Consider the following 24967-nt stretch of genomic DNA (forward strand, 5'->3'; position numbering starts at 1 on the left):
ACAACCTTCCTTTGAGAGGGACTGCATCTTCATCTGTGTTATCAAGACGTACTGCTATCAGGGGCCATGAGTTCCTGCTGGGGTGACAGTCTTCAAAACCCTTTGACGTGGAAAACCTAAAATGGGGACTGGCAGCCCTGCTCCAAACTAAGCTTTAATTATCACGAAGAAGCTTTCAGTTCTCCTCTCTCTCCACTCGGATTTGCCCTCCTTGCCTCTGACCTGAGGCTCTTCCCGTTCTGAATTTGTACTGCTGCTGCTCTCTACCTTTCTCTCTCCAACTCATTGTTTTCTTTAATTTCCACTGAGGTGACATCAAACAGTTTCAATCCAAACCATGGTCAGCAGACTCTGTTTGTCCTTCCTGTCTCCCTCCCCGTTTCTTTCTCTCCTGCTTCCTGCACTGTTGCTCCTCCACCTGCCGGGTACTGTGAGAGGGGACTGCTGGCTGATAGAGGGGGATAAAGGTTACGTTTGGCTGGCTATCTGCAGTCAGAACCAGCCTCCATATGAGACCATTCCCCAGCATATCAACAGCACGGTCAGTATAAAGCCTTTCTCTCAGTAAACCTTTTATACCACCACAGCCACCTCTAGTAAACTGTTTGCTTCCATGCATTTTGATGCATGCATGGTATTGTTACTATGACTGTTGCAAAACCCCATTTAAGTCTAATTTTGTGTTTATTTAATGTAATACTTGTAGAAATGATGTGAATGGGAAGATTTTGGTTGTATTTTGGTTGCTTTAATAGTATAACAATTGTTTTTAAAACAATATTGATTCAAAATGCAGTTTCACCTTTTTTGGAACTGCAAATACATATTCCATAATTGCAATGAAATTTGGTTAAGATGACAGTTACAGTGATGGTTGAATTGTAAAGCTGTTAAGAGTAATACCAAGGCTAAGTTGATATACATCAACTCAAACTAGGTCTTTGGAGCTGTTACACAATTATTATGTAATGGCACATCCAAGTTTTGATATTCCAAAATAATTAAAATATCAAATTTGATGCTAATTCAATTAATTCAATGACCTAATGGTAATCTTACGCAACTACTCTCCAATTTTAGAGTAAATATTTATTCTGTCTCCAGAGGGATGGGCAGCTGCTTGCAAACAGAATGAAATGCAGAGTGTTATCAGATATATAATTGGGGAAACTACTCATTAGGCAGCAATCTTCTATGTTGCTGCCAAGAACGTTATGTTGACGATATGTTGATTCCATTTTTGGTAGAGATTTCAGGTGTTCGTCTATGTATCACTTGAAAATTATCTGCTATCTTTTCTCTCTTAGGTTCATGACCTGAGGCTGAATGAGAACAAACTCAAAGCAGTGCTCTTCACCTCTATGTACCGCTTTACAAATCTAACTGACCTCAATCTAACCAAGAATGAGATCAGCTATATTGAGGATGGCGCTTTTGCTGGACAGGCCAACCTACAGGTCTGCAATCAGTAACCAAAATCTTATTTTGTGTATCTCGTCACTTTTTTGTTCTGCTTTTTTTTTCCCCTCAAAAAAAGGTCAAATTTACAAGTCCTTAAGACTTGAGAAGATTTCATTCATCAATTTGCTGGATAATTATAGTGTTTAGCAATCAAGATGATCAATAGGAAGAAATCAAATATTGTATTTTTTAAGCTGTTTTTGCAATTTGATTTATTTACTCTCCATGCTACTTTATGGGGTACCTATGTTTAGAACGTAACTTTTTTGCATTTACTGACACTGTGCGTACTCTTTTATGAAGTCTACAAAAGTTACCAAACTGTGTTTCCACAGTCCGAAGCTGGACAAACCAAACACTGACTTTAGAGTGAGCCTTCTTTGTTTTTAGCTTTCTTATTAGTTTTTTCTACATGCTTGTAAGAGTAGGGTTAGGTGGGTGTATTCAACTGGCTGCAATCTACAACACAAGCAGTAGATTTCCCTAAAATCTACAAACTTAAAGGTCTTATTGTAAATATCTTCTGAATCAAATTTTGAAATTTTGAAAGACAGAACTAAAAAAAGCAGTCCTCTTCAACTGTACTTATACATTCTTTCAAACGAGGTTTAAAATTTTGTGTTGTAATTGAAATTTATTTTCATATTTATTTCTAGGGAATTTGTTTTTTTTTATTGAGCGTTTCAATTTGGATTACATTAGCAGTATAAAGTTTTGAAACTAATTTGAGTTTGAAATGCCAACCAGACAAACCAAATGATAGTTACTTTGTGTTGTTGTTTTTACATGTCTTTACTGAATATTTCAAAAGTCTATTGTTTGTTTCCATGTCAGATTCTCCAACTTGGCTACAACAAACTGACTAACCTGACTGAAGGCATGTTGAGAGGTCTGGGTCGAATGCAGTGCCTCTTTCTGCAACACAACCTCATTGAGGTCATCGCATCCAACGCTTTCTGGGAGTGCCCCAATCTCAGTAGTCTGGACTTATCTTCCAATAAGTTGGCTCGTGTTGACCCATCTACCTTCACTGTCCTTACCAGGCTGATGGTGTGTGAACTGGCAGGAAACCCGTTCCACTGTGGTTGTGAGCTCTACAGCTTTCTCAATTGGCTGGAAGACTTTAATAATGTAACCCACACCTATGACCGCCTACAGTGTGAAACCCCTCCAGGAATGACTGGTTACCCACTCTTGAGCCCAGTACCTGGCCATGGAAGAAATGCTCGTTACATTCTTTTATCTGACTGCCGTGATGGTGTGATCATTCCAGGAATTGCCTCCCAGATGCCAGATCCAGATGGCTCAGGGATGGGTTTGGACAATCCAGATCAAGGCCTGTACCAGCAACCAATTGTATCGTCAACTCCCTACCCCAGCTCTAACCATCAGATTTCTGTGAAGCTTCAAGCAGTCTCCCTCAACACTGCCTCTTTAATAGTGAACATTCCACATCCATACAGTAAGATGTACATCCTCTCCAAGTACAACCACACTTATGCTGAAGACATCATGCCTCTTAAAAACAAGACAGAAGTAATTACTTTGGACAAATTGAAACCACATACTAACTACACCTATTGTGTGGCTTCTGCAAGTAAATCTCAGCGCTACAATCACACCTGTCTGTCCTTTACTACACGGGCTATGGGGTCCGAGGACCATCGAACCAATCCATCAACAACTACCCACTACATTATGACCATCCTCGGATGTCTCTTTGGCATGGTCATTGTGCTTGGATTTGTCTATTACTGTCTTCGTCGACGACGCATCCAAGAAGAAAAGCAAAAAGCTATAAGTGTGAAGAAAACAATTCTGGAAATGAGGTGTGAAATTATTTTATATTTTGGATAATGAAAGTCTGGGATGTTTTAACCACACAACAGATATTACAGCAATATTTGTTTTAATGGTGTAATTTATATATTTGGACTAAGTAATGTTGTGGGAATGGATTTATTAGTTTTATTACTGCATTACTTTGGTGTAAATGTAGGAAAAATGGAATTAAATTCCAATCGATGTAAAAAAAAATTTAAACCATTTTTGTATTACATTTTTTGGCAATGTAAGTTTGCATTATTTATATGACTTGTGAATTAAATCAGAGATGATCCTCTTGCAACACATACACACACACACACACACACACACACACACACACAAAACTAAGGAACAAAAAAGCAACTTAAGTAAACAATAGGGGACCGAATAATGAGTCTAGATGTATTGTTTGTTATAAAGTGAATCTGTGCTTCTTTAGGTATGGTCCAGAGGCAGCTGCTGCAGTGGCCAATGACCCAGGAGCCATGCAGCATCTCAAGGAGCAGGCTCACCACCAACACCACCATTCAGGAGGAGGGGGAGGCAAGCTGCCACCATCTGCTTCTTCTAGTACAGGAATGCTCCATGGATCGACCAACACCAGTTCTTCCCGCCTCTCCACCTTGCCGCAAGTAGAAAAAATGGCCACTGCCTTCTCTGAGGCGATGGGCGGCAAAGGCAATTACATGGATGTTAGGACAACAGGAATGGCAGGGGAAAGCAGAGATGGAGTTGTGGCTGCTGGACGACCAGGGGTAGGCGGGGAAGTAGTTGTTGATATGCGAGGTAGAGCTGAAAATGGGACAGAGGCTGGGGAGGATTCTGATGATGATGGTCGGGGCTCAGCATCAGAGATCTCCACCATCGCCAAAGAGGTAGACAAGGTCAACCAGATCATTAACAATTGCATTGATGCCCTCAAGTTGGATGCCTCATCTAATGTTGTGACCACAGTTGATAATGGCAACTCTGTGTCTTCTTCCCAGCCTCCTTGCATGGCATCCCTCCCTCGCAACCTTCTGCCCCTCTCTCCAGGCCATCCTGGAGATCAGATCATGGCATCTTCTCCTAAAGTGTATTCAAAGTCTCATCCTCAGCCTCACCCTCAGCCACAACCTCAGTCCCATCCTCAGCCCCACCTACAGCTACATCAGCAGCCTCATCCACCTTCTATGGCCCCAGTACCCCTGGTCATGCCCCTGTCTGAACGGCCTGGCATCAGTGGTGGTGGGTTTCTCTCCCCTCCTTACCGTGACCCACCCCCAGCTAATGCAGTGCGGCCCCTTCAGAGGCAGCTGAGTGCTGACACTGCTGTAGTGAAAAACCGTTGTGGTGCTCCTGCTGCAGGATCTGTCAAGAACGCAAGAGTGTTCAGTGTGGATATCCCTGAACAGCGCAGTGATCCATCCAAGTACCCAACAGAAAAGGGCAGCCCTATTGGTCGTGGTGGAGGGAGTGGAAGTGGAGGTAGTGCAGTAGGGGGTTGCAACGGGAATGGGAAGGGAAACCTAAATGGTGGTGGGGTTAGTTTGAATGGGGGAGGAATTGGGTGCAATAATGGTAATGGGGGTGGATGTGGGATCGTTGGCCCTGGGCAGCAGCACCACTTGGAGGTTCAACCAGACTACCACAGCTCCGAGCACAGGCACTCCTTTCCTGCACTCTACTACGAGGGGGGTAATGAATCACCCTCACCAGCCCAAAAAGCCTCGTTCCTCAAGCCACTGGGCCGCACCAAGAGGGATGCCACAGCCAACTACTCCCAGCTTTCTCCTTCTCGTCACCACAACTATAACTCTGGCTACTCCTCCAGTCCGGAGTACTCATCTGAGAGCACACTGCGCATCTGGGAGCGATTCCGACCATATAAGAAAAGTCCCAGAGAAGAAGCATCCTATATAGCAGCAGGCCACGCCCTGCGTAAAAAGGTGCAGTTTGCCAAGGATGAAGACCTTCATGATATTTTGGACTACTGGAAGGGTGTTTCTGCCCAGCAGAAGTTGTGAGCTGGAAAAGCTAAATTTAATGGCCTATGGAAGATTGTGAGGTGAACACCAACAGCAGACTAATAAAGGGAATAGATGTATATGTAGCAAGACAGATAGAAATTTCCTCAGAATGTGTGGTGAATTGGGTCATTCAGTCACTGTTTCAAAGTTAAAGAGGAATTCTCTCTGGGTGATTTTTAAAAATTCATTTGATGACAACTAATTGACATTTATAATGGTTGTTCCCAAGTTTGGCTTTTTTTCACAATTTTGAGTTGTTCAGTTATAATGAACAAGAATCAAGCTGTTCATTAGACTGCCTCATATTGGGCACTTTGGTCCTTGCAGGCTTCACAGACTCGATGACTCCCTGCTAATGAGCAAAGTTAGGGTGGTGACAAGCTAATGTCTTCTACCTCATTAATGACACACTGTAGGTGAGCTGTCTCTCTCGGAACAGCACCATTCATGATTTAAGCCCTGCGCATTCTTTCTCTAATACCATCAAACCATTCACAAAATCTTTCCACCGCCTGCACCTGCTCTGCTATAGAGGTACTATTTAGGGTGATAATGAGGGAAGCAGGATGAAAAATTAGGTGGATTTGAATTAGAATAGTCTGAATCCTCCTCTTTGGGGAAAACATTAAATGATACTTATCAGTCTAATTGTTCTCGCCGGCAATTAGCCAGTGAAAGAGAAGGTCAGGGACGCTGTTTGTTGAGCATGTTTATTGATTTGAAACATCCAACTCCATATGCTCAGTATAGACATACAAGTTTGTGCATGCTAGTGTGAGCGATTACATGTAGGTGGGAGAATGGGGTTGAGCGTGAGTAATTCATTTGTTTCAGTCTCCTCCGTAAGACCAAAGTGGATAACTAATAGATACAGTAAATAACAAACCAGCTGAGGTTTTGTATGTGTGTAAATTAATTAGGGTTTTCCCCACCCCACACTTCTACTGTAGATAGTGTGAAGAAAATCCTTTCATTTCCTATATATACACAGGTGTAGTATATTTATTTTGATGAGGAAAGCTATGGGATGGAAAATTGACAAAGTGCAAGTCATACAGGAATGACTTTAGGCTGCGTTAGGCAGGTTGGAGAGCCAGGTGTTAGCTCTTATATCATAAAAACCTGGTAATCACATTTAGGAAAAGACACAGACTAAGAGCAGGTTAGAGGTTTCCTGTAACAGCATCTAATTCTAAATATGTCAGTGTTGAGGAGGTGAGACAAGGTTCAGTGGGTTTTCAGGTGTAGATATGCTCAAGGCAAGGCTGCATCAAAATGTTTCCTCAACTGCACTGTGGGATAAAATTAATGGTAAGAGGAGTGAAGGCCCCAGAAATCTTTTTTTGCCTCAAACTGTAAGACTCTACGCTCACTATATATGATCCTGCTGTCGTCTGGGTATTACCTGGTAGCTTGCTATGGATCAAAGTGCCCTCAGGAGGAATGATTTGGAAGATTTTTTTAACTATATTTGTTTGTTCTTTTACAGAATGATTAATAGAGAATAGGTTAAAAAATGAGCTGCCTTGGATAATCTACTGCATTCATTTTTAGTATAAAGGTTCGGAATTTACGAGTATTAAACTGAAATTTAAAGAAACAAAAAGGAGCAAGGCTTGGTGCTACTACAGAAGATTCTGCCCAGAACACTGAATACAAAGTACTCAATTATAGAAAACTGACTAACTTAACAAATCTTAAGTCAAAGCATAAACACCTCATTCATACTGGCAACCCTTTTTAAATCCATGCTACCAATGCATTACTTTCAGCTGACCTTTCTCTTCTTTTACTGCTGCACATTCTGACTGCTCTCATCCTGACCTCATGCTCTTTGTTATGGTTCATCTCAATTGAAAATGATTTGATTTTAAAATGTTTAATTAATTAATTTCTCTTTGTGCTTTTATCCCGTGCCCATTACCTCTGTCCATCTTCTTGAGATAAATGAATGACTAAGTTGCAGAGGTTATTGTTGCATCGTCTGAGGTCAGAAGAGCAAGCTGACATCATTACCTTCATCAGACCGGCGGCCTGATTGAGATTAATGTCAGCTGCTGTCATTTGCCAGACTTTGTTTCTCTCTCTGCCTCCCTCATCAGATCCTCAACCCCATTCACACCATGTTTCATTTTTCTAAATCTAGCAGGACTTGTCTTGAAACAAATGTTCTGAAAAACAAGAGTGAGTTGTGCTCTTCAGGTTACAGTGAGCTAGTTTCTATTTTGAGTTTAACTGGTCAGGATGGTCAGTCTGTCATGCCTAGAAGGAATGCTTTCCTAATAGATTTTCCACTGGGTTAGTCCTGACATCATCCTTTATACAGGGCTTGAATACCCCGTATCTCGGGGTGTTTGATGGAGAAAATGTGAGCAGACAGCAGTATTTATTTTGTCCTATAAAAAATTTGAGCACAGAATAGGCTCTGTTGAAAAGGTCAGGAAGTAGTAGATGAATTTGTAGCATGTAGAGAAGATTACATTTGATTTGCATCATGAGCATTCATTATCAGATGCTTACATATTTTTATCGAAATGACCCTGGGTCAATAATTTTGTTTATTTTCTTTATTTTAAGACATGATTAATTGTTGTGTTTTATTGAAATGGACAGGTGGCAGAAGTTAAAATTGCACACAGCTGAACACCTTAAGGGGTACGAGGGAGAAGATATGTTTTGTAATCTAAGTTAGTAGACAACTTATGCTGCAATGGAAAAGTGCCCGGTGTTTCTTTTTTTTTGCTTTTGATATTCTGTCATATTTTCATATTAAGTAAGGGCTTTTCTTTCTGATCTTTTTATGTAATCTACAGCAGTCAATCCAATAGTCCCACATTAGGATCCCAAAGCAACACCATTACCTTACCTTATCAGATCAATAGACCTTAATTCAAGCAAGAGGGTCTCCCATTAAAAACACAGCAAATACGGGCACTAAGTTGGATAGTCTCCAACTTTGAAAGGGACAAGTGTTCTGTTTTGGCCTTTTCTTCTAATTCTACAGATAGCTCCATTTACATTAGGTCCAAGGAATCACTAGTCAGTTATTGTTTTAATTAGTACCACAGGCTATGCAGAGGAACAAGGTTTTTTAAAAATATTGTTTTAATTTGGAAGCATGGAAGGAAATGAGGCTACCTGCATATTCCCAAAGGCCTTGTGTTAGGTACAGTATAAGGAATAGCATTAGCTCAGTTTTTCATCAGCCCGCTGTTTCTGATCGCTAAGAACATTATGCCAGTCTATCCTACAGTCCAGTAATCTTCATCCTCTTCTTTAAATCTCATAAGTTCATCCTAACTCAACTTCCTTTCCAAACAGACTGTATTGCTTTACTTGTTTAAAGGCATCTTTTGGTAATATGAACATTTACATTTTAAACATCTACCCATGATGGCCAAGCCTTGCTCCTATGTGTTCCTCTACATTTTATCTTATTCTCTTACAACAAAGGGCGTCTGACTTTAGCCCCCAGGGACCAGAATTCAGAAATCAAGACAGGCAGTTGTTCCAAATATCATACCTCTGGGATTACCAATGTGTCATTTCCCCAGTCTTTCCAATTGACTACAGTGATGAAACAATGCGAAGGAATCACTGCCATTCTTGGGCCTCCAGAGGAAAAGAAGTAACAGAACGAAACTGATATGGCGAAACTCATATCAGTCTCTGAGGAAAAGAGTCAAATTATTTTGTCAAGAGCTCTTAATCCCAGAGGCAAAGTTACATTGATGTTATCAAGACTGAAAAAAAATTATAAAACCATTGATCACCTGTTTAGAGGGAGTTTTAAGGAGTTCATGTGAAGGTTTACGTCCCTGTAATTAAAAGACACTTTTGGGCAGATTTATGATAATCTGGTACTAACCTTGTTTGAAATGAGCTTGAGTTTTTCAGCTCAGCAGTTTTAGAATGACACCCGCAGAATTTGACACTCCAATTGATGCTATTTTTGATTTGCAATAACATACTATTTCCATGGGATAGTAGATCCGCCCCTGTGAGAGGAACATCTCCGACAAATGGTCAAGAAACTTTTTCATTAACCTCACGGATAGTTTCTATATTTCTCCAAAAAAGTCATTTGGGTTTAACCATGTTCTACACAGTTCTGCTGGATGCCTCACGGGTTCACTGCTACACAAATTTGGTTTCTCATTCATTTTTTCTACCTTATTGAAGTTCAGACTTATTGAAAATCACAAATCATGGAAAATCATGGAACAAGCGTCTTGATTTCCTCCCCTTAGAGTTGTAGTTGTGTGCAATGTGAACCTCTACCAGAACATGGCTCCCTGGGAATGGCACTGAACTCAGTTTGCCCCTACTTGATTAAATTTTGAGACCCTGCTATAACATCTTCAGCAGAAATATAAAATTTTGTTCTATTTCTGTTAGCAGTAAAACTCAAACTAAAATCCGGAGGCATTCCTGTTCCCATCCTCCTATGCCCCTTTTATATTTACTGTTACCAGGTTAATGGACCTCAAGCACCAGTTCTACGAATACAGCTTTTTGTCTCTTAATATCAGAATAGAAATTAGAAAATGGGAGTCTTGGAGAAGAAGTTATGCTATAAAGGGAATTTATCAAAAAATCCTTAGAATTTAATCTCAGAGTTTACCACATGGCACATTTTTCTCGTGTGAATTCCAGTGAAGAGAATAATATATTTATGTTGTAAACATGTAAAATATGAAACATTATGGCAGAGGCCACAGTTTGGTGATTTGAAGAAGAGTATTTTTTTGCTGAAGTGTGAAAGAATGGAACAGTCCTGCTTCCCACTGAAAGCCCATAAAGTGCCGGCTAATCCTTTTCTTTTTCTTTTTTGCTAGGAACTTTCAACTATTACTTAAATTCATAATGTTTTATGTCTTTGTATATGTCAATAACACAAAAGTTATTCAGCATGCAAGTCCAAATGGTACAGGGTGCGTGACAGAACAACAAGACTCTGTGTTAAAGGCATGTCTCATTATTATATGAAAGCTGAACTGAAGGACTGCCACTTAGTTGTGGTCAGAATATGAATCTTAATTATGTAGATCTAACTATCTATCTAGATCTGGATCCAGCGAACAGGGCAAGATATTATTCAGAGGTTGACGTTCTGAACTGAAAAAAAGAAAAAGAAAAAACTAGTTCAAGTTGATTCAAAAGTACTTTTTTAATATATTCAAATTCGAGGCATTTTGAAATGTTTTTTTTTTATATCCTCTAATAGATCCATTCAGTTAATGAGGTATATTTTTGACTATTGCACAGCCTTGACAGAAGTGAGTTCTTTCAGCACTTTCATTTAGATTTAAGCACTGTGAAACTGAAGTGCTATTTGGCTCTGTCTCTCTTCACAGATGCTCTGCTTTATGTTTGTGTCTATTTCAAAGCCAAACAATTGAATCGTCCGCTCCTGTATGTTTCATGACAACCTGTGCTGATCTTGACCCCGGCTACTTTTACTGGCTCCATGGAGGAAGTAGGACTGCAATTCCAATGCACACAATGTTGTCTGTCTGCTGTTGAGGTCGAGTCTTCAGTCTGTAGACTCATTCGTGGGTCGACATGATCATTCAGACCTGTCGCAAACTTAATGAGAATGACTGACCATGGGAGGTCCCTTGTGAAAGAAACACGACAAAAGCAGAGGATTTTCTACCGGTGGCCAACTGTGACAAACACACACTTACACACAAATCATACAGACACTAATGTAGAGAATCAATGAATATACTGTATGTGTTTGAATAGTTTAGAGTTACAGTTTATGGACATGAAATGTAAGAACACACACACACAACATATCTCACACATTATTGAGTAAACATAACATAGACTCACAGACTTTTTGCACACCCAAATACCTTTGTACACACACAGACACAATATACCAGATTCACAAATGCCTACACAAAATATGGACTGAGTATTTTAAACAAAGTTTACAGACACAAATGGTCTTAAAAGTGCCAAAATGGCAAAAGTTATATGTGCAGGCGCAAAGGAACCAAACATCTGTAGAAATGAACTCAGTGTCTTTATAGGCCAAACAACCTAAGTGTCTTATTTACGTTGTCAATGTTTTATACTTACTTTCCTGTGTTTCTTTAAACAACTGCTTGCATTTGTTCATGTTCTTATGTCTTCTTTAGATCTGCTGCTTTTGAGAAGAATGAAATCACTGATTCCAAGTGTCAAATCTGGAGTTCTCATGGGTCCCTCTGATCTGTCTTTAAAATCACAACTCAGTGCTGTTATATATAGGAAACACTTCACTTGATTAAGTACACAAATAAACTGAGAGCACAATTTATAGTCAGTGAATTTAACCAAACGTATATGTGAAGGATTAAGTTCTGCTTTTGGCACATTAAACAATTCAGGTTTTATTGATTTTCTGTCTTCACTTTTACAGGTACAGGCCTATAGCCAACACCACACACCCTGAAAAGTTGTGATCATATGCTTGTCACACTCAGAATATGCCGCTGGTATTGCGTACCTTGTGTCTCAGTCCTTTCCTGGTGCCTTTCTGTGTGGGGTTTGCCTATTCTTCCCATGCATGCACTGGATCTCTCCAGGTACTCCAACTTCCTCCCACTGTCCAAACACATCCATATTAGGCTCATTGGTAATTCTAGATTTACCCCGTGAAAGAGTATGTATGGCACTCTGTCTCGTTTGTCTCAGTTTGGGCCCTGTGATGGATTGCTGATCCATCCAGGGTGTACCCTGCCTGTCGCCCTCCAGTGATTCTGCCACAACAGACTCTCTCTGCTGTTTGTATGGGGTTGTTGTCATGTGGCCGAATGACTATGGAATCAGTCAGATGAATCCCTGGTGATACTGCAAGGTAAACAAGAATCTAAACATTTTAAGTGCCTGAAACGTTTGCACAACACTACATGTGTGTATTGTTTTTTGACAGTTCGTATCTCGATTCAATCTGCTTTAAAAAGTCCTGCAGTGGCAGATTTCAGCTCTGCATGAGCGTATTCAGAACATGACACTGGGTAGCATTCATAATGAGAATGAGTGTGTGTGAGAATCTGTGACTGATGGATATTGTTATGAACGTCCATTTTGTGGGGGGAGTGACGGCTAAGGCTGGATATCTGAAGCATTTTTAATTAAACTGCCTTTCGCTCTGCAGGGCCCTACAATAAGGCTGTGCTCACTCGCGCTGTCTGTCACTTCCACACGCGCACAAATGCACACATGACACACAGGCATAGGTTGCATTTGCATGCTGCCAGTGTCACATGTACTTATCATTTACAAGTGTGGACTGTGAATGCAAGCAATCGGCCCAACAAACGTCTCACACACCCACTGACTTGGTGTCCGTTGTATTAGAATTACCTGCTTATTCACACGTGCTCCACACATTTACACACACCGAGCACATACCTGTCATTTCTTCATTTTGCTGGTTGAGAGAGTGCCCTTTCCTCAGTTTTTGTAACTCTAATTAGCATCAGTGCAGCGAGGTTAGTTGGCGGTGTGTTGATTTTGTATGGCAGCAAATAAATACAAAAAAAAACGTGAAACCCCAAAAAGAGTTGGGTTAGGTAAAGGGAATGGTTTAACCTTGTTTAAACCTGTTCATTAAATCAAGAGAAAGAGTTGGAGGGGAGAGAAAGAGAAGGGAAAGATGCCAATTTAATTAAGGAAAAGAGAAAAATAGCAAAGTAGTTAGGGAAGAGAAGCTTATTTATCACCTCAAGTCCTGGAACCAAACTGTAACGGCTTGAAGTCTGTGGTGCATCTCAGTCTCCCACTGTTAAATCCCTTTGTGTAAATGACCTTGGCACACAGAGCTGCAAAAGAGAAGCTGGATTATACATGGGGTGTCTGCATTTTGACAGCCTGGTTGAGAGCTGACTTTCAAAAATATCTTCAAGCATGGCACTGAAGCTAAAAATCATCTCTGATGCACCTACACTACTGTCAGACCGTGGCTTTGCTGTGCTGCAGGTAAATGATACTGCTCACATTGAAAGTGTGTTAGTTCAGAGAATGAATCAAAGCAAAAGCTACATAACTCTGCCCTGCCTGCATGTCCCTCAGTCCTTTGCCCATTTCTGCAGCATTATTGACATAAACGTGTTGAGATTATGTTACGAAACGTGGCAAATCCAAGTTAACACCTCACCAAACAAATGGAAATATTAAGTGTTGAGCATATATACTGAGGAACAGGAAATAAAACAGAACTCTGACAATTGTTCAAACTTAATCTTTTTTAGATAATGTTTGGGACTGAAAACAGATGTATATCCACATGTTAAAAGCAAAAAGATTAGATTCCTTAATGCAAAATACATTATGTGGCATTTTCAATCAACTTCAATGTCGATCTGTTTCGTGGTGTTTTCCATCTTTCTGTGTGTTGTTTTTTCATGTTTTCAGTTAAAAGAAGAACAACGTGATTTGGCTGTTTATTGTTAATTTTGAATGTTGCTGTTCGCTGGATAACAATCCATTCGGAAAAAACTTCAACGAAGTCAGCATGGTCCAATTGTCTAACGACACAGGAGTCGTTCACTCCCAGCTGACTGAAGCAGCACAGCACATTAAAATATTAACAGTAGCAGAAAACAGCAGCAGTGTGTTACCCCCTGCGCGTTCTCACTTAAATAAAAATTGCTTTGGCAATTACTAACTCCAGAACATGATCTGTGGGAAATGAGTTCATGCTTTTTGATGCTCCCTCGGGCAAACAAACCCATAAATTTAATAACGGGTATCCAAATAGAAAGTGTGGTGGAAGGCAGGTCGTTGTGCATGTAGGGGCCTGCATAGGGTGATATTTCTTGGATAAACTGTACTGGAACATTTAACGGATACCGTTTCATTGCTAACCCCTTCTCATTGCACTCCGTCTAATCTTTCAAATGAGATTTCTCACAATTACTTTTAAACCCTTCACAATATGTTCATGTGGAAGCAGCAGTAACTGTGCTCAAAGCAACTGACAATCAACATCATAACTAGAATTTATAGTGCTGAAAACAGTGAGTTTCTCTTTATTCAAACACTCTTGTGTGAAAGACTTAGACTCAGGAATTGTGTTTGAAAAGATGGATGTTGATTTTGCACAATTTAATAGACCACTCTTTGTTCAATTAATCACTGTCATCTGAGAGCCGGGACGTACACTGAGACATCCTCTCTGAAGATCAATTTTTATGATGATATAATGAACTTAATATGGAAGTCCCCTCCTGCCTGCCTCATACTTGTTGAAGCATAATGATATCCTCTGATGTTAGGAAGGTGGCTTTTACTTCATGAAAGATATAGGTTATAGATATTTTCAAACCCTAACTGCACACCTCATAAGAAAGACTGTGGGCATTAGACAAAAACCTTACATTTACTGAGAACAGTTTAAAGTCAACACTTAAAATGCTAATTGCTCTCTTCCAAACTCCAATTTATCTCAATGCATCGTCATGTTTTGTGCATTTATCATACGTGATTTTTTTTCTTCATCCTACACAATGCCGTAAGTCTGTGGTTGAGTATAATGTCAAGCCAAGCAATCGATTACAGGCAGCAGCAGTGGTTGCTGGGGGTAACGGGCGGAACAGTCAAGGTTGCTGGGTAGTTGATAAGAACATGGACTCTCATTAATTGCCTTCTGCCACTGTGGTGGAGAAGGTACAGGCTGGGTAATTTTGCTGCAGATGTGCAAGCACAAATGTGCATTTAAATACACATATAGGGTATGTGTCACTACATGCGTTTCACATTTAGAAATGAATTGCCTTTCTCCACCAGTATCTATCAACTGAGAACTTTACCAGCACTCTGGTAAAGTTTAGTGTGTCATACCCTGGACCAGAACATTACTGGTGGATCAGGTGTTATATTCACTGTTGATATATAAGGCATGCTTTAAATATATCGTAACATTTATGAGGTCCAGTCCAGTCAGATTTCCAGACAGGCATGAAAACGTGTCAAGAATCTTCAAATCCGAAAGGGGTATAAACTTCAAAAACTTCCCACTCCAAGCAGCCCTGCCTTTTTGAAATCTGTTTGAAATGTGAGTGTGAGTATCTCAACAGTTGAGGGCTAATTCGAGCTGTTTACTAGAAAATTGCAGCCTCAAGGCAGCAATCCCGTCCCCATCAGCTTCGGTCAGAGAGTTAATCTGCATGCACCACTGACAAGCAAGCTCAGAGTAGTTTGATTTGATAAGACAGTCCTTGTGGTTGTTTCCCATGCTGACTTTCATCAAAGCTACACTGTGAAAAACAACCAGACACGCTGCAGGTTTTTGTTCGTTGATGGCTTTAATTTGCCAGACAACCTCATCAAACATGCAACTGTATACATCCGTTTTCCCTTAAAGCTGTAAAAAGCAAAAGGCTTCATTAGCAGCTGTCTTTTTTTGCCAATGTTCTAACATATAAACCAGCAGGACTAAATCGAAAGTACAACACGAGCATTCTCTCTCCTGTGAATTGGAGCTTCATGCCGAATCACATGTCCATTATTTCAGCTTAACTCTCCCGATTCTCGATCCACCTTACTAAAAATAACCAGGGTGCTATCTAGTTCTGACTTGTTGAAAATAAACAATCTCTTCATGACCCCCGCATTGCATATTAAAGGCACAGCTGTCTCACACAGTCTCGAGTTGCATTGGACCTAGATAAAAGCTTCTTGAAACCTTTTAGCTTATGCTCAGAGGGAGAAATTTGAACCCCCAAGACTTATGTTCTTGCTTTACAGAAAGGGGTAGTAGATTGAGCACAAGGTGTTTAAAGGACATTGTGTACCAGTCTGCATCTGCACACGTAAACAAGCACGGTTTTGCTTGAGGGATGCTGTTTAATACTGTCAGGTTTGTTGTCCGTCTTTCAGATTCTATCTGTTTCACAAGTTTAAGCGTCACTGATGCCATGCTTTGTGTACATATGCAGTTGAGAAGTGCGAAAATTGCTGTGAAACAGATGGATAAGTTTTTAGAGAATTGAGAGAATGAACGGCTGAGAGCAACAAGAGAAGGCATTTCCATCTAACCCCATATGGAGGGAGTAAGGATGGAGGGAAGGAAAGATGCAAAGAGGAGGGAACAGAACCTCAGCTGATGAGAGACTGAGTGTGATACAGAAGGAAAGGGAAGAAAAAGAATTTCATATTGAAGCAGAAAGAAAAAGAAAAATCAATGAAGCCTATTACAAGAGTCAGGGAAAGAAATTAAACTTGTGTTTACATATAACTGCAAGTGTTGCTCAAGGATAATGTGACATGGATCTGTAAAGTCTGTCCTCAGAGGTTTGGTGCGCATTTGTAGATATGAAACAAGACAGAAACTGGGAAGTCGTGGGAGTCATAAACCGAAGAACTGGACCCACTCATCGGTTAAGCTCCGGCTCACCCTGAAACCTCCGTGTGCAACCCCTGGTTAACTTGTAAAAGATCAAACACAAAAATCCAAAAGGAGTTAAATTTTGGATGTGTAGTTTAGATCACATAACCGAGAGTACACTGCATCTTGAAGGCGAAGGTAAAAGGAAGCTTTGAAATAGGTGTGCGAAGAAATAAAGAGATATAACAAAGGACTGAATGAGAGAAAGATGAAATAAGGCAAACTCAGGGGGAAACTCAAGAGAAATAGGTTAGGTATAGCGAAAGAGAGAAAGAGACAAACTGGGTTGAAGAGCATGACTGCGCAAGAAGGTACTAAGAATTGCATTTCAGTTATGGCTCCAAGCTCAAAAGATTGCTGTTGTAAAAAAAAATTATCCAGGATGAATATTTGAAGAAATATGACGAAGTTGGCAGGAAAGAAGAAAACTGATATTCTCTGTGTTTTATTAAGGCAAATACAGGAGTAAACAGGAAGTAGGTTATTTATGGAAACTTATGCCACCCTGTTTTCATTTTAAATTTAAATTTTGATTACTTGCTGGTTTAATACTATAATACTGAACATTTGAAAAGATTGGAATGTCGACAACATGAAAAATTTCATTTAAAAATTTGATTGATCAAAATAAAGTGTATAACCCTGTGTCTAAAGTAACTGAATTTGTCAGTAAATGGCTCATCTATTCAAGCAGCTGAAAGAAAGAGGAAGAACCTGTGTTTTAAAGAAAAGTTTTACTTTAGTGAAACTTTGTCAAAGATTAGTCAAAGACATTCAATCATTTCAGCATAAATTCTATTTCTATCTTAACTTAAGGCTGCGGCTACACGGAAACGTTTTTCACTGTAAACGATACTTTTTCTTATCGTTTCGCTGTCGCGGCCACACGGAGCCGGCGTTCCCACTACCCCAAAACGATAGTTTTTGAAAACGGGTTCCAGAGTGGGAAAGTTTGAAAACGGCCTCGTTTCGTTTCCATTGTTACAGCTAAAACGTTTTTGCGTCAGTCACACGTTGACGCTGGGAGCCAATTTTAACACTTCTCTATTGTCTCACAGCGTGGCGTGACACAGTGGCGTGTGTACTGCCTCGTTTCATCGTTTTCGTCTGGACAGCAGCGCGTTTCCGTGTGGTCGCAAGAATTTTCGAACCCGTTTTCAAAAAAAAACTCGTTTCGTTTTCGTGTAGCCGTAGCCTTAATCTTTACATTCTCATTTAAAATTCAACTCAACAGTAAGGCAAGGCAAGGCAAGGCATCTTTATTTATATAGCGCATTTCATACCACAGGCAACTCAATGTGCTTTACATAAAGACAGGCATTTAAAAGAACAGCATAAAGCAGCATAAAAACAAGCAATTTAAAGAGAATAAAAAATAGAATAAAAATTAAAGCAATCAAAGAAGAGGGGAAAAAGAAATATATAAACTCAACCATAAGCACACCGAAAGAGAAATGTTTTTAACCTGGATTTAAAAGTGCTTACAGTTGGGGCTGATTTCAGTTCTGCTGGTAGTTTGTTCCAGTTGTGTGCAGCATAACAGCTAAAAGCTGCTTCAACGTGTCTAGTTTGAACTCTGGGCTCCACTATCTGACCTGAGTCAGTAGATCTCAGAGCTCTACTGGGTTTATACTCAGCTAGCATGTCATTCATGTATTCTGGACCTAAACCATTCCGTGATTTGTAGACGAGTAGCAGAACTCTAAAATCTATTCTGTATCTAACCGGGAGCCAATGTAAAGACTTGAGAACTGGGGTGATGTGATCTGATCTCTTTGTTCTGGTTAAAACTCGGGCTGCAGCGTTCTGAATGAGCTGCAGCTGTTTAAGACTCTTTTGGGGGAGTCCAGTCAGAAGACCGTTACAGTAGTCAAGTCTGTTGGAGATGAAAGCATGAATCAGCTTCTCCTGATCTGTTTGGGACATGAAACCCTTAATTCTGGATATGTTCTTAAGTTGATATAAGGCTGATTTGGTGACTGATTTGATATGATTGTTGAAGGTCAGTATGTCAATTTCTTTTCCCTAAAGCTACCGGAATTTTCCATTGAAGGGGTCATTTCTAAAAATCTATCTCTCACATGAACACAACCCTGGGTAGCTGTCTCATTCCAAATTCCGCACTGAAATTTCTGTTTCAACCACCAGCTGCAGTGGCAGCACTTTGAAAATACCGATATATCTGCCACTTTTGACATCTGAAAGCAATCTGTTGAAAATTGATGTCACGATCAAAGACATGTCGTCGATTTTACAAATCAGCGCTTCACACTGCACAGTCAGATAAGAAGCATAGAGTTAAAATGCAGACACACAACAGAGCAAGCCTTCAAGAATTCCACAATGGACAAGCATGTAGTGTATTATGAAATATGATACGGGCAGCTTGTTGCGCTCGAGGCGAAGAAGCACACTTGGCATGCAGACAGAATTAGGTGCAGGCAGACAGAGAGGACAGGAAAGTCACTTGGAGACAGATGGAAGGACACTTTCATGAAATCATTCAGTGTCGTTTGGATGAGAATTAACATCCACCCCTAGCCCGCACCCTTTTCAGATAGCCTGTCCCATCTCCCTCCTCTCATATTTGTCATTCTTTCTGTCTCCCTCACTGCCCCCTTCCCCCCATTCCTCTCCTCCCGTCTACCCACACCTCTCTAAACCACCACCTCTCCAGCGTTGCGGTTGAAATGACACCATGTTTCCGGAGCATCGTCCAAATATGTCTGAAATCTCTGAGATGGAGGGATGAATAACTGTTTGTTTGTAAACACTGAGTATGTGTTAATGGAAACAACAAGACCACAAGGGCTGATCAAGCATATCATTGAATATTACACAGCCATATCGAGGACCTGGTATTCTCATTTATGTGTACAGAAACACACGGCATGGCCTGTACGCAAATATCATGTCAGTTATTTTCCTACTGTGTGTGTCATGAGCACTTGAATTGTGTACCTGTTTGTGTGTCATTGTCCTTTGTAAGGTGTGTGTGATTCAGTTGATCAATATTCCTACTTTCTATCCTGTCAGAGGGCTCATTATCAGAACCCCTTACTCTGATTGGACTTAATCTATAGAGGTAAACAGAGAAAGGAGGGACAGAGAGACTGAGATGGGCTTTAGTGATTCAAAGTAGATAAAACTACCTGGGCGGCGTTCAGTGGACTGTGGGCAGATTTTTCAAGAAAGGTTGTTAGAGGCCTGGACCAGGGCAGGTAAGAAAGGTAGAAATCAGAGATGGCGTGACATAAAGGCCCAGGGAAGACCTTTATAACCAGAATGATAATCATGGAAAAAAAGTTACTCATCATTACCTAAATGTCTTCCAAATGCAACATTTCAAACCTTTTCAGGCCAGGTCAATGTTTGATTTGGTATTTGGAAGCAGCTACTTGGCAATTAGGGTCCTATACACACTGAATACACACATAAACCTCATTCCAAAGAGGTTACATAGCCACCATCATGACTTGAGCACAATTGGAAGTTAATTATAATGAAAAAAAATTAATACATCCCCATTGGGCATATATTTATTGAGGCTAAAATGGCCTATAATTATGTTTATAGAAAATACAACCTCGAGTGGTCGTGTTAGAAACTGCATGCAGATTGTAAAGATAGCGTCTACGTAGATGATGGTCACATTGAGTTTATTTTAGTCCTAGCCATGATTTCTAATTAAGTTTTTGGCTAAAACCAACTACAAATTGAAAAGGTTTTGTCATAATATGTGTTTACATGTAACCAAGGCAACCAGCAAAATGGTGTTCATGAGGATAATGCTTGCATTGTAAAAATAATGTATTACAGCCCTAACCTTCATTTTTTTCTTATCCTAACTGTTTTTGCCTAAACCAAACCAGGAAGTGACAAGTGTTTTAGTAAAGTGTTGTGTTAACCAACCAAATGTAACCCAGAAGTGAAGGAGCCATTGCCACATGTTGGCCACGAGCTGGTGTAGTGAATGCACATGTTCTTTGGAGGATTTTGCAGCTTCTTGAAGGGAAGTAGATGAGACAATGTTGGCTCTGTTGTGGTACACTCATAAGAGTCGTATTTCTCCACTGGCACTTGTAGGAACACTGCTTTACAGGACAACATCATTAGCCGTATCTCAGGGCCAGAAGAAACAAATTTGAGGAGTTGTTGATTTTAGTCATTGACCAATTTTGCTCGTAAGGACAGTTTTCATTCTACATAGTAGAGTTTGCTTTTGTGTTTCAATGGAAAGGTGTTTTTGATGTTTTAGTTTTTGGGGAATTTTCTTGGATAAGGCAAGGGAAAGTTTCTTTTTTTGTAGACTTAACATTCGTGTAAATGTGTTATTGTTCTCCTCGTAATAAATGCTATATTTATGAATCAAAGACCAAAAGGAAGATTAAGATGAGAAAATGTCCTGCCACAGAACAGTGAAGCGTGTTCCCCTAACACTCATTCACTTATAATTCGTTCATTTGGAGGTCCATTGTTTCCCTCATTCAGTATTATGTACAAGTGTCACTGCAGCATTTATTTTTTTTTAGATTGTGTTAACTTGGCCTGAATTGTCATTGATCATCATAATGAGAATATGGAGTATAATGACTGCGTCCAAGAGGCGCTCATATTTAACATCTACAATGTTGCATCTGTTCCCTACCTCAGCATTCGTTCTCAGGTATAACCATCTCCAGGATATTCTTATGTTTGAGTCAGAGTGTCAATGGAGGTTTACACATTCTCCTGCACAGTTTATTCATATAAATTCTAATTTTTGCAGGGGAAGTGACATACGCCTCTTTCGGGTCCCTGTTTTTTTTGTTTGTTTGTTTTCATTAATGCAGCAATTCTAAAAATCTTCCCATGTTGTTTCTCAGAAAAACATATATGGTTTGCAAGACTTTATTGAGTGTTCTTCCTTGGCTGCAATTAACTGACTGAGTAACATCTATATAAAGCCACAGCTTGGAAAGTTCAGGAGAAACACAGTAAAGTAAACAAAACACAACTCTTTAACAAGAATTGTGTTTTGAAAGTCGAAATAAGTGAATTGGCCCAGCCGCCTCATTTATCATAAACAGAGTTGATCCCATCTATCATTTGATAGGATGTGATCTCTGAACCTTCCACTGGGATCACACATCAAATTGTGAGATCTCCAAGTTACTTCAGCCTCTGGCAATGTGTGAAATCCCATTTTAGCAACACAACAGCAAAGGAGAAAGTCATGCATGTAGGTCTAAAGTAAAGTATGTTCAGTAGATGTGTAAACTGAGGAAATCATTTGGTTAATTGCTTCTTTTTAGCTTTGTGCAGTTGCTACTTGTATTCTGCTGCATTTTTTTCCTTCAACTGAAGGTTTTTTACTTCATAAAACAGCTACATGAAACTTTAGACTTCTCCCGTCGGCACCAAGTCCCTTATTCCACAAGAACTTTTTAAAAAAATGTGTGCAGAAGACTATAAAGCCCCTGGGAGCTGTTGTCGGGTCATCAAACAGTCTGAGAGGAGGAAAAAGTTACAAGTGCAGCTTCTGTATATCGATTTCGAGTCAATGGATTGACCATTAACTGACTCCATGCCCTCACTGCCACTTTGTATCATCGCTGTTGTTAATGGCCAGAAATGATTTTACACACACCACCCCGTGGTTCAAATATTTCTTTCTTTCATGAGTTGTTGTATGACTTTAATCATATGAGCCCAATCAGTCCCTTTGGCTGAGATCTCCAGCTGTTGCCATGGCAATAGCCCCAGGTGGCACATTGGTGGACTTCAAATCCACCATTATTTCTCACGCTGATGAGCTATCATCCCCATCTCAATTAGTGACCAACAATAGCCTCTCTGAAATGATCATTTTCTGAATGAACCTATCATCACACTCGACAACCGTCACCTTAGCGGAGAATTGTCTCTTAGTTCCAAGCTTTTCAGAGGTAATTCTGCATTTTGAGTGACCGACACTTGCTCCCCCCACTATTTTACAGCAGTATCACGCTCCAGTCGTCCTCTCACCTTCTCCTCATTTCTTCCTTTGTGCTCATTGACTTTGCACTTCATTTTTAACTGTGAAATAGGCAAATCACTGCCAGAGTGCAGTGCTGCCATTTTCAAGTCACAAAAAAATAAGTAATCATTGAACTTTTCAGAATGTGCTCAATATCGACCTGAGTTCATGTCTCATCTTCAGACTCGTACATGGCACTAGCTTAATTTATCTCATTCAGGCCTTTCCAGAGATGCAGTGGATACATTTTAACACAGAGATGTGGCACAGCACATAAGCAAATATAACCACCAACCATCTAAATTGAATCACTCAATCATATAATACAACAAACTACAATAAAAATCATTCATGCAGAAGAGATATTTGCAGGTGGACATCCCCGGTAAATAAATCTGTTGGAAAAGGAGGCAGAAACGTGTCTGAAACTAGATAATTGGTTTTCTAATGGAGTGTTATGCAAACCTCAAAAATTCAGATGAAGCCATGCATGTTTAGTTTTTCTAAATATACCACAGCTGTGAGAGTGTGTGCACATCTGATGGACTGGCGGCTTGTCCAGGTTATGCCCTGCTTCTTGTCCAATGGCATACAAATGTAGAGTATTGTTGACCACATGTATAGTGCCGCTGTAATCACAAAATGTCTACCTGCAAACGCCTGTATCAGAGTGTAAGAAACACAGTTAGATGGGCAGATTACCATTAGATATACTGAGCACAACCAAGCTCCAAGAAAACCTCAACCTCGGTCATTACCTTTTGTGCAAACATCCTAGAAACACAACTGTTTTGTCATCAAGTGCTGATGTCCAATTTTTATTTCAAACTTCTTGTGCAACTTCACTATTTTTTTTTTCAGCATATTCTTACAGCATATACTTCCTAAAGTTACTCATAGTTTTATTTTGGAAATATGTATTTCTATATATTTTCTGTCTTATCTTGGAAATAAGAAAGAAAAATATTCCTTCCTCATAGAAAAAAAAAACGGTTCATCTAAATGCGTTATACTTCTCTGAATCTTTCTTTTTTTTCACACATTGTACAAACTACACTCGTTTCCCCTTTATCTGTACTCCAACCTGACTATAGTTATAGTAAATACAAATTATAGTTTGTATACAAACCTCTAAAACATTGTCAGTTCCAGACATTCCCAAAAGTTTCGTTGTGCCACTTCTTGTGTTGACACAGGCAGTTTAACGTCTGTCCCGATTCATCAGCTCCTTCCACCCGACCAGTTGTCTTTCACTGTGGTGGGCCATCAGGCTCAGTTTCATTTAATCCTCCTCCTTTATTCTCTATAATCACTGCTGACCACAAACACAGTGAGTATTTGCACAGTAATGAAAAGCCAGATTTTCTCCAGGAGAGACATAAAAGCTCACTCATTATCAAGAAGTTGTAAATTGTCGTCTTTTAGGTTGAATTTGATCCTGCTAAAAAGACGACGAGGATCACACTCCACTGACTGCGCTATTAGGGATCAAAATACAGCTCATTATCTCTAAGTCTGTAAAATGACAACCACAGCCAACACTAAAAAAGTCTTTTATTAGTGCGGCAGTTGTTATGAGTTTAACTCGACATGCAAAGCGACAGATCAGAGGGGGGACCATGACACTGCAGTTTGACATGAATAGTGACAAATGGAATCAGACATTGAACTGAAATGTGAATATGTGTCTGTTCTGCACCTCCTAAAAATCTGCTGTATCATAATTCACAGAACCATATTGAGCACGTGGAACCTATTTCTAGACTAATTCTGTTCATTTCTGTTCGTGTTTGCTTTATTTAGTGTACTTTGATGTATTTCCGTTGTGGTTTTACAGCAGTTTGGTTGCCTGTTTGAGAAGCGATGTGTAAACTATACCAAGAAGGCAAACAAACAAGTTAAATCTGTGAATTTTGTACAAATTGTAGGACTGGTTTTCTACTGAGCCTGTTATCTCTATATGTTTGTTTGGTGAACGGGGGGGAGGGGGAAGGGGGGGTGAAGCCTTCTGTGTGGAGGCTGGGTCAACGGAATGGGACTGATATTTTTCTGTAAACAGTCGGGGACTGTGCAATGGATACCTGCAGATATTTAAAGTATTACAAGTAAAAGCATAGAGGTGGAAAAAAAAAATGTCCCTTATGACAATGAAATAAAGTGTTATATTTGCATGATTCCCTGTATTTTCATCAAACAGATATTTATGGTTGTGTATAGTGAATGGATGTATGTCACATTAATAACTGTTTAATTATGAAAGTGAAAAAAAAGACTACTGTCACTTTC

At 39.9% G+C, this 24967-nt stretch overlaps 1 protein-coding gene across 1 annotated transcript; it reads left to right on the top strand.

The window, feature by feature from the left end:
• Positions 1–47: 47 nt before the first annotated feature.
• On the top strand, positions 48–24630 carry LOC142378945 (protein phosphatase 1 regulatory subunit 29-like). Its single transcript, XM_075463960.1, has 4 exons — positions 48–541; positions 1308–1457; positions 2296–3290; positions 3728–24630. Exons 1-4 carry the CDS (start codon positions 338–340, stop codon positions 5292–5294), a joined length of 2916 nt encoding a protein of 971 aa, XP_075320075.1. The 5' UTR covers positions 48–337; the 3' UTR covers positions 5295–24630.
• Positions 24631–24967: the final 337 nt, after the last annotated feature.

The sequence above is a fragment of the Odontesthes bonariensis genome, chromosome 4 (assembly GCF_027942865.1).
Source record: "Odontesthes bonariensis isolate fOdoBon6 chromosome 4, fOdoBon6.hap1, whole genome shotgun sequence".
NCBI lineage: Eukaryota > Metazoa > Chordata > Actinopteri > Atheriniformes > Atherinopsidae > Odontesthes > Odontesthes bonariensis.

Coding starts and splice junctions, on each gene's coding strand:
- LOC142378945 (XM_075463960.1), top strand. CDS start 338: ATGGTCAGCAGACTCTGTTTGTCCTTCCTGTCTCCCTCCCCGTTTCTT. Junction 542..1,307: donor CCCAGCATATCAACAGCACG/GTCAGTATAAAG, acceptor TTTCTCTCTTAG/GTTCATGACCTGAGGCTGAA. Junction 1,458..2,295: donor CTGGACAGGCCAACCTACAG/GTCTGCAATCAG, acceptor TTTCCATGTCAG/ATTCTCCAACTTGGCTACAA.